Source organism: Musa acuminata, chromosome BXJ1-10, assembly GCF_036884655.1.
Source record: "Musa acuminata AAA Group cultivar baxijiao chromosome BXJ1-10, Cavendish_Baxijiao_AAA, whole genome shotgun sequence".
NCBI lineage: Eukaryota > Viridiplantae > Streptophyta > Magnoliopsida > Zingiberales > Musaceae > Musa > Musa acuminata.
This window is the reverse complement of record NC_088336.1, coordinates 30,200,463-30,212,302: the sequence shown is the minus strand read 5'-3', so window position 1 is coordinate 30,212,302 and position 11,840 is coordinate 30,200,463. Positions and strand designations below refer to the sequence as shown.

General features: G+C 38.3%; 1 protein-coding gene and 1 long non-coding RNA gene across 3 annotated transcripts; one reads left to right on the top strand and one right to left on the bottom strand.

The window, feature by feature from the left end:
• Positions 1–203: 203 nt before the first annotated feature.
• On the top strand, positions 204–7,058 carry LOC135585755 (zinc finger CCCH domain-containing protein 46-like). Of its 2 annotated transcripts, none has more exons than XR_670538.3 (10): positions 204–560; positions 1,971–2,193; positions 2,388–2,485; positions 2,635–2,730; positions 3,406–3,499; positions 4,446–4,657; positions 4,793–4,899; positions 5,650–5,856; positions 6,239–6,305; positions 6,576–7,058. XR_670538.3 is itself a non-coding variant. In XM_065087915.1 (10 exons), exons 1-10 carry the CDS (start codon positions 517–519, stop codon positions 6,609–6,611), a joined length of 1,176 nt encoding a protein of 391 aa, XP_064943987.1. In that variant the 5' UTR covers positions 216–516; the 3' UTR covers positions 6,612–7,058. The 2 variants fall into 2 exon arrangements, 1 of the variants encoding a protein (XP_064943987.1); XM_065087915.1 differs by having other exon boundaries at positions 216–560; positions 5,658–5,856.
• Positions 7,059–9,720: 2,662 nt separating this feature from the next.
• LOC108951433 (uncharacterized) lies at positions 9,721–10,600 on the bottom strand. The gene is made up of 2 exons (XR_001975841.2): positions 10,027–10,600; positions 9,721–9,946 (listed from the first exon to the last, which is right to left on the bottom strand). It is a non-coding gene; the product is annotated as an uncharacterized LOC108951433 (long non-coding RNA).
• Between the last annotated feature and the right edge of the window lie 1,240 nt (positions 10,601–11,840).

The window sequence follows — 11,840 nt, the reverse complement described above, 5'->3', positions numbered from 1 at the left end:
CAAGTGAGGGTAGTATCTTGAAGTTTCTATAATTATGAAGCATGGCTAAGTGATTCTACTCATACTAAAATAATATAATTTTTTATTTTTATAACTATTACAAAAATAATTATTTTCTATTTTTTTAAACTCTGTAGGGGTTTCTGTGCTATTTCAAGCTTGGAAAGGATTTATATGCAAAATATTCTGGTGTTTCACCGGTTAAATCCGACGGTGTAACACTCTTGCCACAATACGACACGAGTCCTCAACCGTTCGATGTCCGAACCCTCGCGCCTCAAAACCCAAACTAGTCGACGCTCTGTTCCATGTTCTTGCCTTTTCCCTTTTCCCGACCCGGAAGAGAAGTCGCGGCGGATCCCCGCGCTCGACTCGTTCGTATAAGGGAGAAGAGACTCAGGGGAGGAAGAGAATCTTTTTGTTCTTCGCTACATCCAATTCGACGGCCGAACTCTTTTCATCGATCGGCGGGCCCTGATTCGAGCCGCAGACTGATGCGCGAGGTGAGGCGGCGGGATGAATCGAAGGAAGGAACTCTGTAGGAATTTCCAGCGCGGCAGGTACATCCGATCCCTCCCTGCTCAAATTTGTTACCTGATCACCGTGTTCTAACTAGGGTTAGTTGTTCTCGCCGTAGTAAGAAGCAAAAACCCCGGAGAGGCAATATGATACCTAAGTAGCTGTCGCGAAACCCTAATTCGTTCCACGCGGCCTTTTTTCGTCGTTTGAAGTTTTGTTGCCTCTGTGTGCTTGTTCTCTCGCGTTCTTGCCGAAGGTTTTGCTTGCTCTTGTCGGTGCAAAATGTTCCTTTTAGGAAATACTGTGTATTTTTTAGGAGAAGGTCAAAATGAAGTTTTGGTTCAACTTCAGATGGGTATTGTAGTTAATTTGACATCTTGAAATTTCTTAATAATGGTACAAGTCATTGGCTATCATCTCATAATCTGGCCAAATGTAAAATAAAAAGTGGTGTGTTTAGTGGTGATAATATCTATGAATTTTTATTTTTTAGCTTTGACTGTGAATATCCACTTACCATTTTGTATATGCATTTGAAGTCCTTTTTGTTGGTAAAAAAAGGGTCCTTTTTTGTGAATGATTGTGATGTTTCTTACAAGTTACATAAGTGAACATCATAGATTATCTAAAACAAGATATCTCTTTACTTATAGAACGGAGAACATAGCATCCACTGTAATTCTCGTACTGTGATGTTCTAATTTTCTCAGATAGCCTCGTCAGTCCTCAGTGTTGGATAGCACAATAGAAATAGAAAACCCTATATTCATTTACTGAAGCAATCATAAGGCAGATCTATAAGGCTTATTTCATTAGAAGATGAACTAGGGATTTCAAGAAGTTCAGGCAAGTCTACAACACTAACAAAGCAAAAAACTAGAGTAGAAAGTTTGACAACAAAATGTATATTTTCACAATGTTTCAAGATTTTATTTTATTTCTTAAGATCTGAAATTCTTAAATAGTGAAGGCATGGGAATTACGGAGAGCTGTAATGTGGACGGAACTACCAAATGTGATTCAATGGTCAGGCATGCATAATGGAATATAAATAGGTGACTTCAGGGGGCTGATATTTGTATTTGAGGGTGGGGAGTAAATATATATCATGAAGCGTTTGTTGGGTCAAGTGTCCTTGTTGTCTGAGAATGTCTGTTAAAAGCTGATGAGCACGAAGGATGACTTTACAAACATGATCCAACCTAGCAGGGTTTATGCATACTGTTTTTACTATCTTCGTGGTTTCTGTTTATTGTATATTGTTTAAAAAGTTGTTAAGTGAGGTCTGCATAAATTAATTCCCATACTCAACATTGTTTTGAAATTATATTGGACTTTTTGATCCCTTGTTCAGTTAATGTCTAAGCAATTCTTGATTTACTATTTGGTGAATATCCATTTTAGACCAATAAGTTTTTGACATGTTTCTTTTATTATGTTTTTCTTTTCAGCTGCCAATATGGTGATCGCTGCAAATTTCTCCATGTTACTCAGCAACAGTCAAAGCCCAATCCTTTTGGATTTGGCACTGGTACCCTACATTTTCCGAATGCAACTCAGCAACAAAAGCCTAATCCTTTCGGATTTGGGGTACAAAACAATACACAATCACAAAACAATACACATTTGAAAGCTTCATCAAATTTTGGTGCTCAACACCAGAATCCAGCCAAGGTTAGTTATTCTTTACATGGATTATGTTTTTTTCATCCTGCTTGTATCAGACCAAACTTCTCAAGCATGGTATTAAATTGTGTACCTCCATATTCAGCATGCACAATTTTTAGTATTACTTACTGAGATGTATTCTCTTGAGTGATCTTTATCTTGTCATTACCAACTATTGTGCATTTTCAATCTGTTTCTAGCCATTTGAAAACAAGTGGACAAGATCATCTTCTTTGACACCAACAAATACAAATTCCTTGCAACATACTGAGGCTCAACCCCAAGCACCTGCTCACAAGTGAGTTTCCACTCCAGCTAATGCGCGTAAATCTTGTCCTTCCACTCTGGTTGCTCCATTACCTCTATGCCGGCTTAACTTTTTTTTGTTCTTTACTTTCTCTAATGTAGGATGTGTTGTATTCACTGGTTTTATTATTTGAAACATAGGTGCACAGATCCTGAGTCATGCAAAAGGCAAATTGTTGAAGATTATAAAAATGAAGCACCTCTTTGGAAGCTTACTTGCTATGGACACCGCAAGAAGTAAGCTAAAAACTTAGAAAGCATGCAGTTAATACCTAATTGCCTTATTTTATGTGCTCTTAAACTTCTAAACAGCTACGTTATGTTTCAGTAATACATAAACATAATGTAATTATGCTTGTATATTGTACTGTTTGTTTAATTATATTCTTGCATTGGTGAGTGTACTCCAATATTCGTGACTCTCTGTGCACTTGTGCTTGTAAATTGAATATATAGACAGATAATGTATCCTAAAAACCTGAAACAGTACATTACATTTTCTTCATTCTGGTAATGAAGCATCATATTCTTGATAACATACATTTACAATTAGTGCCATCTGTTTTCGAGCTTACTATCTGGATGCAATGTCCGAACAACAACTTACTGTATGGATATATTAATATAACTGATAGCTTTCTAACATGAAATTGTATGTTACACTTCATTCCAGTAATGGAAAGCATCTTGTTCTTGACAATATTATAAATGAAATAAATCCAAATAATTTCCATTTGATATGCCGATCGAATGTGCTGCTATGTGCATAAAAATGATACAGTAAATTTTCTTCTACCTGTAGTACATTCTTGACAGCAAAACATAATAATTCCATTGTCACCGTTCATTTTATGAATTGTTTCTCATTTGAGTAGCATTCTCTGCTTGACCCATTTGCCCTTGCTTCCCCAGTGGTCCTTGTGACATTGTTGGTGATATCAGTTTTGAGGAACTCAGAGCAGCAGCCTATGAAGATGCAAGACAAGGATTAAGCCTTCAGTCAATTGTAAGTTTAAAAGCCTAGTCTCTCTCTCTACATCAATTTATATGCTAACAAAGAATATTGTTTTTTTGACACTGGATATGTATTTGTGCTGCACCATTCTCAAGTGCCTTTCTGATTGTCTATACAACACTACTAAATGCTTCTTAAACTATACATATATGCTTGAAGAATCTACTGTTGTTATATGAGTTGAGAGAGAGAGATTTGATAATTTATCAGACAAGCTATATGGATCACATAGTTTGAGTTTTCTGGAATTAGTCAAACTTGTATGACCACTTTCAGGGGCTGGAGTTCTGTTTAAGAGGGCACAATTTATTCATTATAGTGTAAGTGCTCTGGTAAAACCTTTTTTTTGGATGTGATCATGTAACATTAAATTTAAATTGGAACACTAGGCCCCCTAAATGAGTCATATAGGAAGAGAGCTCATTAAATTCATGCACTAGCTTTTTGCATGTGTGTATGTCAATATACATCTTTTTTGGCCAAAATTTAACTCATAAAAGTTATAAACATATATATGCATGTAAAAGATGGGTCGTGAATTTGTTATTTACATACATGAAAAGACAAATGAGAGGTCACAATCTTTCTTACATGTTGAGAATCGAACTCTATGTGGCACCCTTGACTAGTATCACTTTCTCAGATTACAGTTTTTGAGACAAAGAAGCTTTAATTATATTTGTTTTATGTTTTAAATGATCTTTGCTATGAACATACTGTTGTCGAAATTTAGTTCGGTCTGTTGTAGATAAGTTCAAGTTAACAATAGCCAAGGATTATAGGTTTAGATGTTGCATAAACTTCTGAAAGATGTTTTGGTTAAATAGAATATATTTCTTTGAATAGCTGCACTATCTAGACCATGCTATATCTTCTCTTTTCCTGCCTATAACAATCGTACATTATATGCTTAAGAAAACCTGCTGCTGTTGTGCAGGTTGAGAGAGAGAGGAACTTATACCTTTCAAAGTTGAATGAATTTGATAATTTACTCAAAAATTCATATGGATCACAAAATCCAAGTTTTCCTCAGATGAGTCAGTCTCCTATGTCCATGAACAATACATCATCTGCAAATGTTCAAAGTAATGCTGCACCCTCGTTTTCAAGTTTTAGTCAACTTACAACTAATCTTGGGCTCAACAGCAGGTACATTCTGTTCTGAACAATATCTTCTGCTGTAGTTACAGTATATGGACAATTCTTTCCACTGTTTGTGGCTATATCAAATTTCTCTGTTAAATACCTTTACTTTTCTCCTAATCTTTTGGTGTTCCTTATCAGGACCAATCCTCCAGGAACTCTGAATGGTACTGGTTTTGTACAACCTAGCCTGTTTCAGAACGCCAGCCAAAATTCTGTCAGTTTTGGTGTGAAGTTTGGGGCTCCAGGTGGGGTAGCAATGGCATACTTTTTCTTGAATTTAATAGCACATTATATGATCTGAAGTTGCTTTATTTTGAAGCTCACCTTCATTACTTAGTATTAATTACTATATATAAATACATTAGTGCCTAACGACTCATTCATTAAAGGTACATCTTTTTTGTTACTGTTGCTGCTGTTACATATTGATTGGGTAATTTTGTGAACTTAAGAATAGCTTGGGTATTAATCAGAATTGTTTATTATAGATTAACATTATTGCTGTCTCATTATCTTGTGCATATAACAGAACCGAAAGTACAGAGTCTTGTCACAATATATTGCTCTGTGTCAAAAGTTAATTTAGCAACTCACGGATGATAGTTAAGCTAAGGGCTATGTCATTGCGATAGCATCTTCTCTCGTCTTCCTCTTTTTGCCAGCGTCTTTCTTCATAAAGTGTAATTGTGTTTTTAAGAACTCAGGAAAAAGGTTGCTACAAAAAACTATCTATTATATAGAAAGTAATGCATTTGTCCCACTAATCAGCCAAAGCATAATAACCGAGTATTGTGGCTTTGATACCGGGGATGATTTTGATGACCTTGGCTTGTGAGGGAGTCTTTTTAGGGTTCCTTTATGGATATATGTTGCACATATTTTCATCCTAGCACAATTACTGCTAAACTACATTTGAACTTTCTTTCCTTTCTATTTTCACTTAGTACTATGGCTAAAGAATTAGTGTGAAATCTTTTTTATTATTGAGGCTGTAGCTTTGCAGGAGGATTTGGCCAGCAACCAACCCAACCATCTGGAAACACTCCAAGTCCAAGCCTCTCCACATTTAACATTGGTGTAAAGTCTCCTGGGTCACCATTTCCACTGGCCTCCCAGCAATTTGGTGGCATGAACAATCAACAGCCAAACCTTCTTACTGGGTTTAATGTTTCTTCAGTTACTGTTGAACAAGCATCAATCACGTAAGTTTGGCCGTTTTGTTTCTGCTACAAAAATTGCATATGATGTCCATGCATACCATTGGTTTTTACTAAGATATTTAATATCATTCTTGTTTCCATGTAAATATATACTTGTCACCTCTGATACCCTTTTTCCTACTATATTATTGAGATGAGGACAAGTCGATCTTTTTTTTAAGGGAAACGATGACATTATATACACTGGCAAATGGGTGACTAAGTTGATGGATGCATTTTTTTTTTTGAACAGTCTTGTAGGGAGTTTTGTTTGTTATTATGCTTAAGAATGAAGTTCATGCCTCATACAAGGTTTAGTTGTTATGATGTACCAATCTTTAAGGAGTCATTTGTTTACTGTGTCTAACCAAAACTTCTCCCACAGGGATGGGCAACAAGAGGGTAGTCCAGATGACAGTATTTGGTTAAAGGAAGAATGGAAGATAGGAGAGGTATGATTATACCATCGAAATTAATCTTCTAAGATGTCTTAATATTTCTTGTGGGTAGTGATAGATGTTTGTCTAATAACTTAGCTCGACAAACTCCAGCTGAATCCATGCATTAATCATTTATCGAGGCAGTTGATAGATTTTTTTTTTTTTTGGTGCCAGGTGAGATGATTTTCTTAGTCCAAGTTGGTTCTGCAGCTATAATAATCAATAGATCATGATATATGATATGCTAACCATTATGTTTTTTCATTTTATTTGTGGGTTCAGATTCCCGAAAGACCACCACCAGAAAGATTCTGTTGATGAGCTTCTATGCCTTCCAAGTTCGAGATGAGGGTCAATGGTCTCAGAGAGTGTTCTCTACGCCGATGTTAATTATTTTGGTGCATTCAAGAACTTGCAAGCTTCGTCCTCACTCTAACCCGCATCTGATCTGCTTCCTAATCCTCCCACCAAGTGGTGATTTCTCTCCCTAAGATTCTGGGAAAGGGTTTAATGTCTGCTGTAGCACCATCCTGGCACATGGAGGTTTTAGTTGAGATCTTCAAAGAAGTACACGCTCCAGATGCACCTTGATCAGATTTCAAGGAAACAAATGGTATGCTGAAGCAGAATGTGATGCATCAATTCCCGGTTATTTGTAATACTATATTCTTTACTGCATCATGAGTTGGCGATTTTGCTGCTGTTTCATATAAGAAATCATATCGTTGTAGATCGGAAAGTTGTTCTCATCAAGAGTTTTCTGTACGTTCTAATGTTTCTTGTTGATTCATGCTTGCTGTCGGGCGACGCGGATATGGTGCTCGATGAAATGACCCATAGGGATGTCCTCTGGGATACCGTGGTGAATCGCTTTGTACAGTTGGATCGCTCCGATCACCAAGAAAATGTAGATGTTAGGAACAATATACGTCTTCTTTCTCTGCCAAGTCTCCCTTCAGAGACTGAAACATAAGATTTAGAGTAAAACAAGCACCTTCTTTATCGCAGAGCATGCTGTTTGGAGAAGTCACAAAACCCACGCCTAGTAGCAAAGCAGAAGCGATACGTCGACGGCAATATCATTTGATTCAGCAGGAATGCGCTGACTTAAATGCCACCGCGCAACAGAAGGCTTCAAAACAACGATGCAATCCAATGCCAGTGTTATCAGCGTTAACAGTGACAACACAGTCAACATAGTTATCACGCCCAAACTCGACATTGATCCCCGATCAAGTTTCTGTACCTGGGGATATATAGAATCCCAACCTGAGTTCCCTCTGGATCCGCATGTATATCATACGGTTCCTTGTTGGATTACGATGCTTGTTGGTTCAACATGCTCGTGCCCGTCGTGCTCGGTGAGGTGCTCGACGCCTTGTTCTCAGCGCACCGTCGCTCTTGATGTGCTTCGCACTTGTAAGATGCCGACGAGAATCTGCCGGATGTCGGCGACGTTGGGATCTCGATGGATCTTCGGATGTCATCCATGCATGCAAGGGGACTGCTTGCCTCTCTCTTGTTTGATGAATTGCTGCGGAGAGATTTTGCTTGAACATAAGACTGGATGCTATTGAAGAAATGGACCGAAGAGGATTTGTGTGCTCGGAAATGAGCCACTGGATATGCGCATGAATCCTCAGGTGAGATCTTGCATCAATCTTGAATTACTTTTCAGCTCTATCATGCTCTCTAAGCATTTTAATTACTAAATTAGGGTGGTTGCTTTCTGCTGTAATCTAGACGCATGAAGCATTCATGTGGCCTTTGTTATATGTTAGATTCATGTGATTGGAATGCTTGCACTATATAGATTGCTTTATACCTGGTTTTTTAAATCAAACCGGTAAATTAAGGCTATTACTGCTCTTATAATTTGAACAACTTGTTGGTTGGAAAAAAAGATCTTTTTCCTATTACTGTTGTTTATGAAAGGGAACAGATGTGGCAATTCAAAAAGTGTATGGGTTATGACAAGCGAGTTTGACAACAGAAGATATCTTGGATTCTTGCCTTGATTTTGAAGTGGTAAAGGCATTTGTGTGATTATGGGGAGGAAACAAATGACATTTGCTTCAAAAGCAGGGGTTGCATTCGACAAGTGACCTTGTAGATCTTGTGAGAGGAGCATTGGCCAAGTCAGGAGGAAGGCACTTGAACTTCTTAGGTATTTTGATGCACTTCGATTTAGAAGCACACACAAACATCTCAGTTGAGCAGAGTCTCAGCAAGGGGGTCAGTGAACTTTAAAAGGATTTACTTTTACCATATAACTTTGCCAATTAGTTCAGCCATTCTTATGCTTATCACCATGAGGACTGATCCTTTAAAAACTTCTTTTGGCATGTTTATCTAGAATTTGCCATCAAGAACAAATGCCTATGATTGATGATCATTGATGATGATTTGGAACTCTTGATTTCAGCCATATCACATGCAATTCCTTAATTGAGGATCTGGTGGATAAACAAATTGCAGGTAGGCATTGGATCCAGAGAGCTATATCAAGCGCTTAGGAGTTAGGATACCCATTAATGATGGGCTTCAGACACTAGAAGATGCCCTCTATGCTTGCTATGAACATCTTATCATTATTTATTTTCATAATTTGGGGGATAGAATTGTGAAGCAGGTTTTTCCTGACATTATTGAAAGGTCTGATGGTGGTGTTGACAAAGTTGTGAATTGTTCAGGTCTGAGTGAGCTTGGGACTGAGAGCGAAGCAGAAACTTAGAGTAAGTTGAGTGCTAAGCTCACGGTTCTTTTAAAAGGTATGATGATCCGATGGGAAATGCCAGTGAGCAACAAAAACAATGCCCATAATACCATATTTATTATACTGAAACTAGCAATTTAGAGGTTACTTAGATATGCATGCTACTCCAGTTGATTCTATGTGAAACATCCCTGCCTCATGATTTTTCATTCACTGAATCACTTTTGAGGCTCCTCAAATAGATAGGATTCAATTCAAAGCTCTCGCTGCACTTATTTTATAATTTAAATGATTTTTTTGTCATGCTACATTGGTTAAAAAATCAGTGTCTCCTACTAGTTTAAGGAGATGCTGAGGAGATCCAAGCTACTAGCATAAGGAGGTGTCAAGGGGGAAGCTTAATCAACATACTAGCAAACAGCTCTCTTAGTGAATATTATGTGTCTTATCATCTCATTTCAAGTAAATAACTAAGACTCTCAACATTCATTCTATCTTTGGGTTTTCTTTCAATCATTATGCTTTCATATATCAACCAATCCACATGTGAGCCATACCATCATGCTAAACTTTTACCATTATGTTCAGCTAATGTTTTACAGCTACTTAACTATGAACTGCTCTCTCTCTGAACTCTGGAAGCAGACATGTAGAGAATTCAAATGCAAGTGGGAGAATGCGGAAAATGGCCAAGAAAGACAGCTACTCTGAAGCAAAAAATATGTTAACTCTCTGTGATCTCGGAAGCAGAGATGCAGAGAGAACAATGCAGGTCGGAGAATACAACAGGTGGTCAAAACAGAGAACTACTCTAAAGCATTTAAAAGTATGTTACATGAGCTATGTCTAATCCACTCTTCACCTCTCATCTAAATTGCTTTTCTCAATGCTACCTCAAGGATTCCTCGAGCCTGATCCATCGAACCGTGGCCGCGACCTGTTGCGGTGACAATTCCGCTTTAATCAGAAGGTGAATCAACATTTTCAGTGTCGTACAGTTGAGGATGCAAAGCTTACTTGTTCTGAGTTGGGTTGGAGTTCGAAGGGGGTATCCTCCTAAGGCTCACCCTTGTCTGTCTTGTAGGTGTGCTCGAGCTTCTATCAACCTTCAGTTGTTGGTGCTCCTGCGTCGTATGAGATACTGCATTCGGAGGTAGCAGCTTTTTTGCTTGAACTCCAACAATACCATAAGAGCTGAGAAGGAAAATTATCAGAAATAGCTTCAGCACAGCAGGAGCAGCACCTAAGAAAGATCTGCATCTATCCTTCATCATCTCCCTTGATTCTATCAGATGTACATATGCCAACTGAGAAAGAAGTGGGAAGAAGAAAGGCAGCAGCCAAAGACCATGGGGTTTATTGATGACAAGGTTGATCTATGCTGGAATTTTCATCAAACTCATTTTCTAATGGATGCAGGAGATCATGTGATGCAACTTTGACTGGCATCCCGAGAGCTTCTTCCATTCCTCAGACCAACTCCATTCAACAGGCAATCACGTGATCTTATGATTTGATTACTGCCTTTACTGCAGTCTCTCTGCCATGCCAACCTGCCTTTGCCACTGTTAACCCCATTTGCTGCCTGCTCCAGAAAGATTAGTCTAAAGGCCTGTAATATGTAGGCCACACTCTAAGCCGTAGCGTCTCTTCTCACGTGCATGTATTCCAAGTCTTATCTCTCTACAACAAGCAATCAACTGGGTGGACGTGGATAGACATGCAACGGAAGGAAAAGAAAACAAAGGTTTCTGTTCATCAGCTGACTGATGATGGAGAGCAAATATGCATTGGAAGAGTCCAATCTAGCAAGCATTTGCCTTTGTTTTGTTTTCTTTGTTCTATTTGACTGTGGCACAGATCTCCAAGAAGGTCAGATTGAAGTTAAAACAAAAGTGAACAAGGATTAGCTGTTCATTATTCTTTACAGGGTGTTGTGGTGCAGGCTATCTTCTAAAGTTAACAGCAAGGTGTACCTCTCAAGAGCCACCAACAACTACACACTCACAAGCCAAGCTGTGTGTGACCAGGGTGACTGAACCAGCTGCCCATCATTGTGACAAGCAGGTTTACTTTTACCCCTTTCATCAAAAATGGAACGAGATCCAATAAGTTTGTGTCATCAGAAGTCACATGTTTTCTTCTTGGTCTGAAAGACTAACATATTTCACATCTTCAGACACATACCAGATGATGCTTGAAACTTTGAATGGGATTTGAAAGGGAATCGTACGAGATAGGAAGGCTTCGGCAGATCCAACAACAGTCTCCGGTGGATCATACAAGGCAAGAATGAGATGTCACGACGAAAGAAATATTGTTCATGGGACATGCGCAGAGTGATTGAAATGTCTCAAGTAAGCAGTAGAATGTTCTGAGCAAGAACTGCACTCCCTGACATAGTTGCAATGCTGCTTGAGTGGCCTAAAGGTTCATTGAATGGGAGAAAGTTTTAGGACGAAGACATTAACTAGGATTGCACTATTGCCAGCTGAAATGCACAGTAAACAGAAGACTTGCAATGAATTGACGAACAACAGGAAGTTGCAGAAAGGTTGATCACTGGGACCTTCTGGGAAGGAGCTGCTTCAAAGCAATGGTAACCTAAAGTTTTTATCTAAGCATTCTTTTTCTTTCTGCACTTGTTTCTGATGTTGCTTTTCCTTCTTGAAAGCTATTATGCATTTATCTCTCTAAATACAAGTTTGGTATAATATCCACTACCTGATTATTAGTATAATCATATTAAAACCTCAGTTAAAATGAACTAGCAATTCAAATTGGAGGGCTTCTTTGTAGGCTTCAATCCTTTCGTGTCATGCATGTCATAT

Bases quoted from the DNA above. Each gene is read 5' to 3' on its own strand.
- LOC135585755 (XM_065087915.1), top strand. From the start codon at position 517: ATGAATCGAAGGAAGGAACTCTGTAGGAATTTCCAGCGCGGCAG. The intron at 2,194-2,387 runs GTTAGTTATTCT...ATCTGTTTCTAG, and splicing joins AACACCAGAATCCAGCCAAG to CCATTTGAAAACAAGTGGAC. The intron at 4,658-4,792 runs GTACATTCTGTT...GTTCCTTATCAG, and splicing joins AATCTTGGGCTCAACAGCAG to GACCAATCCTCCAGGAACTC.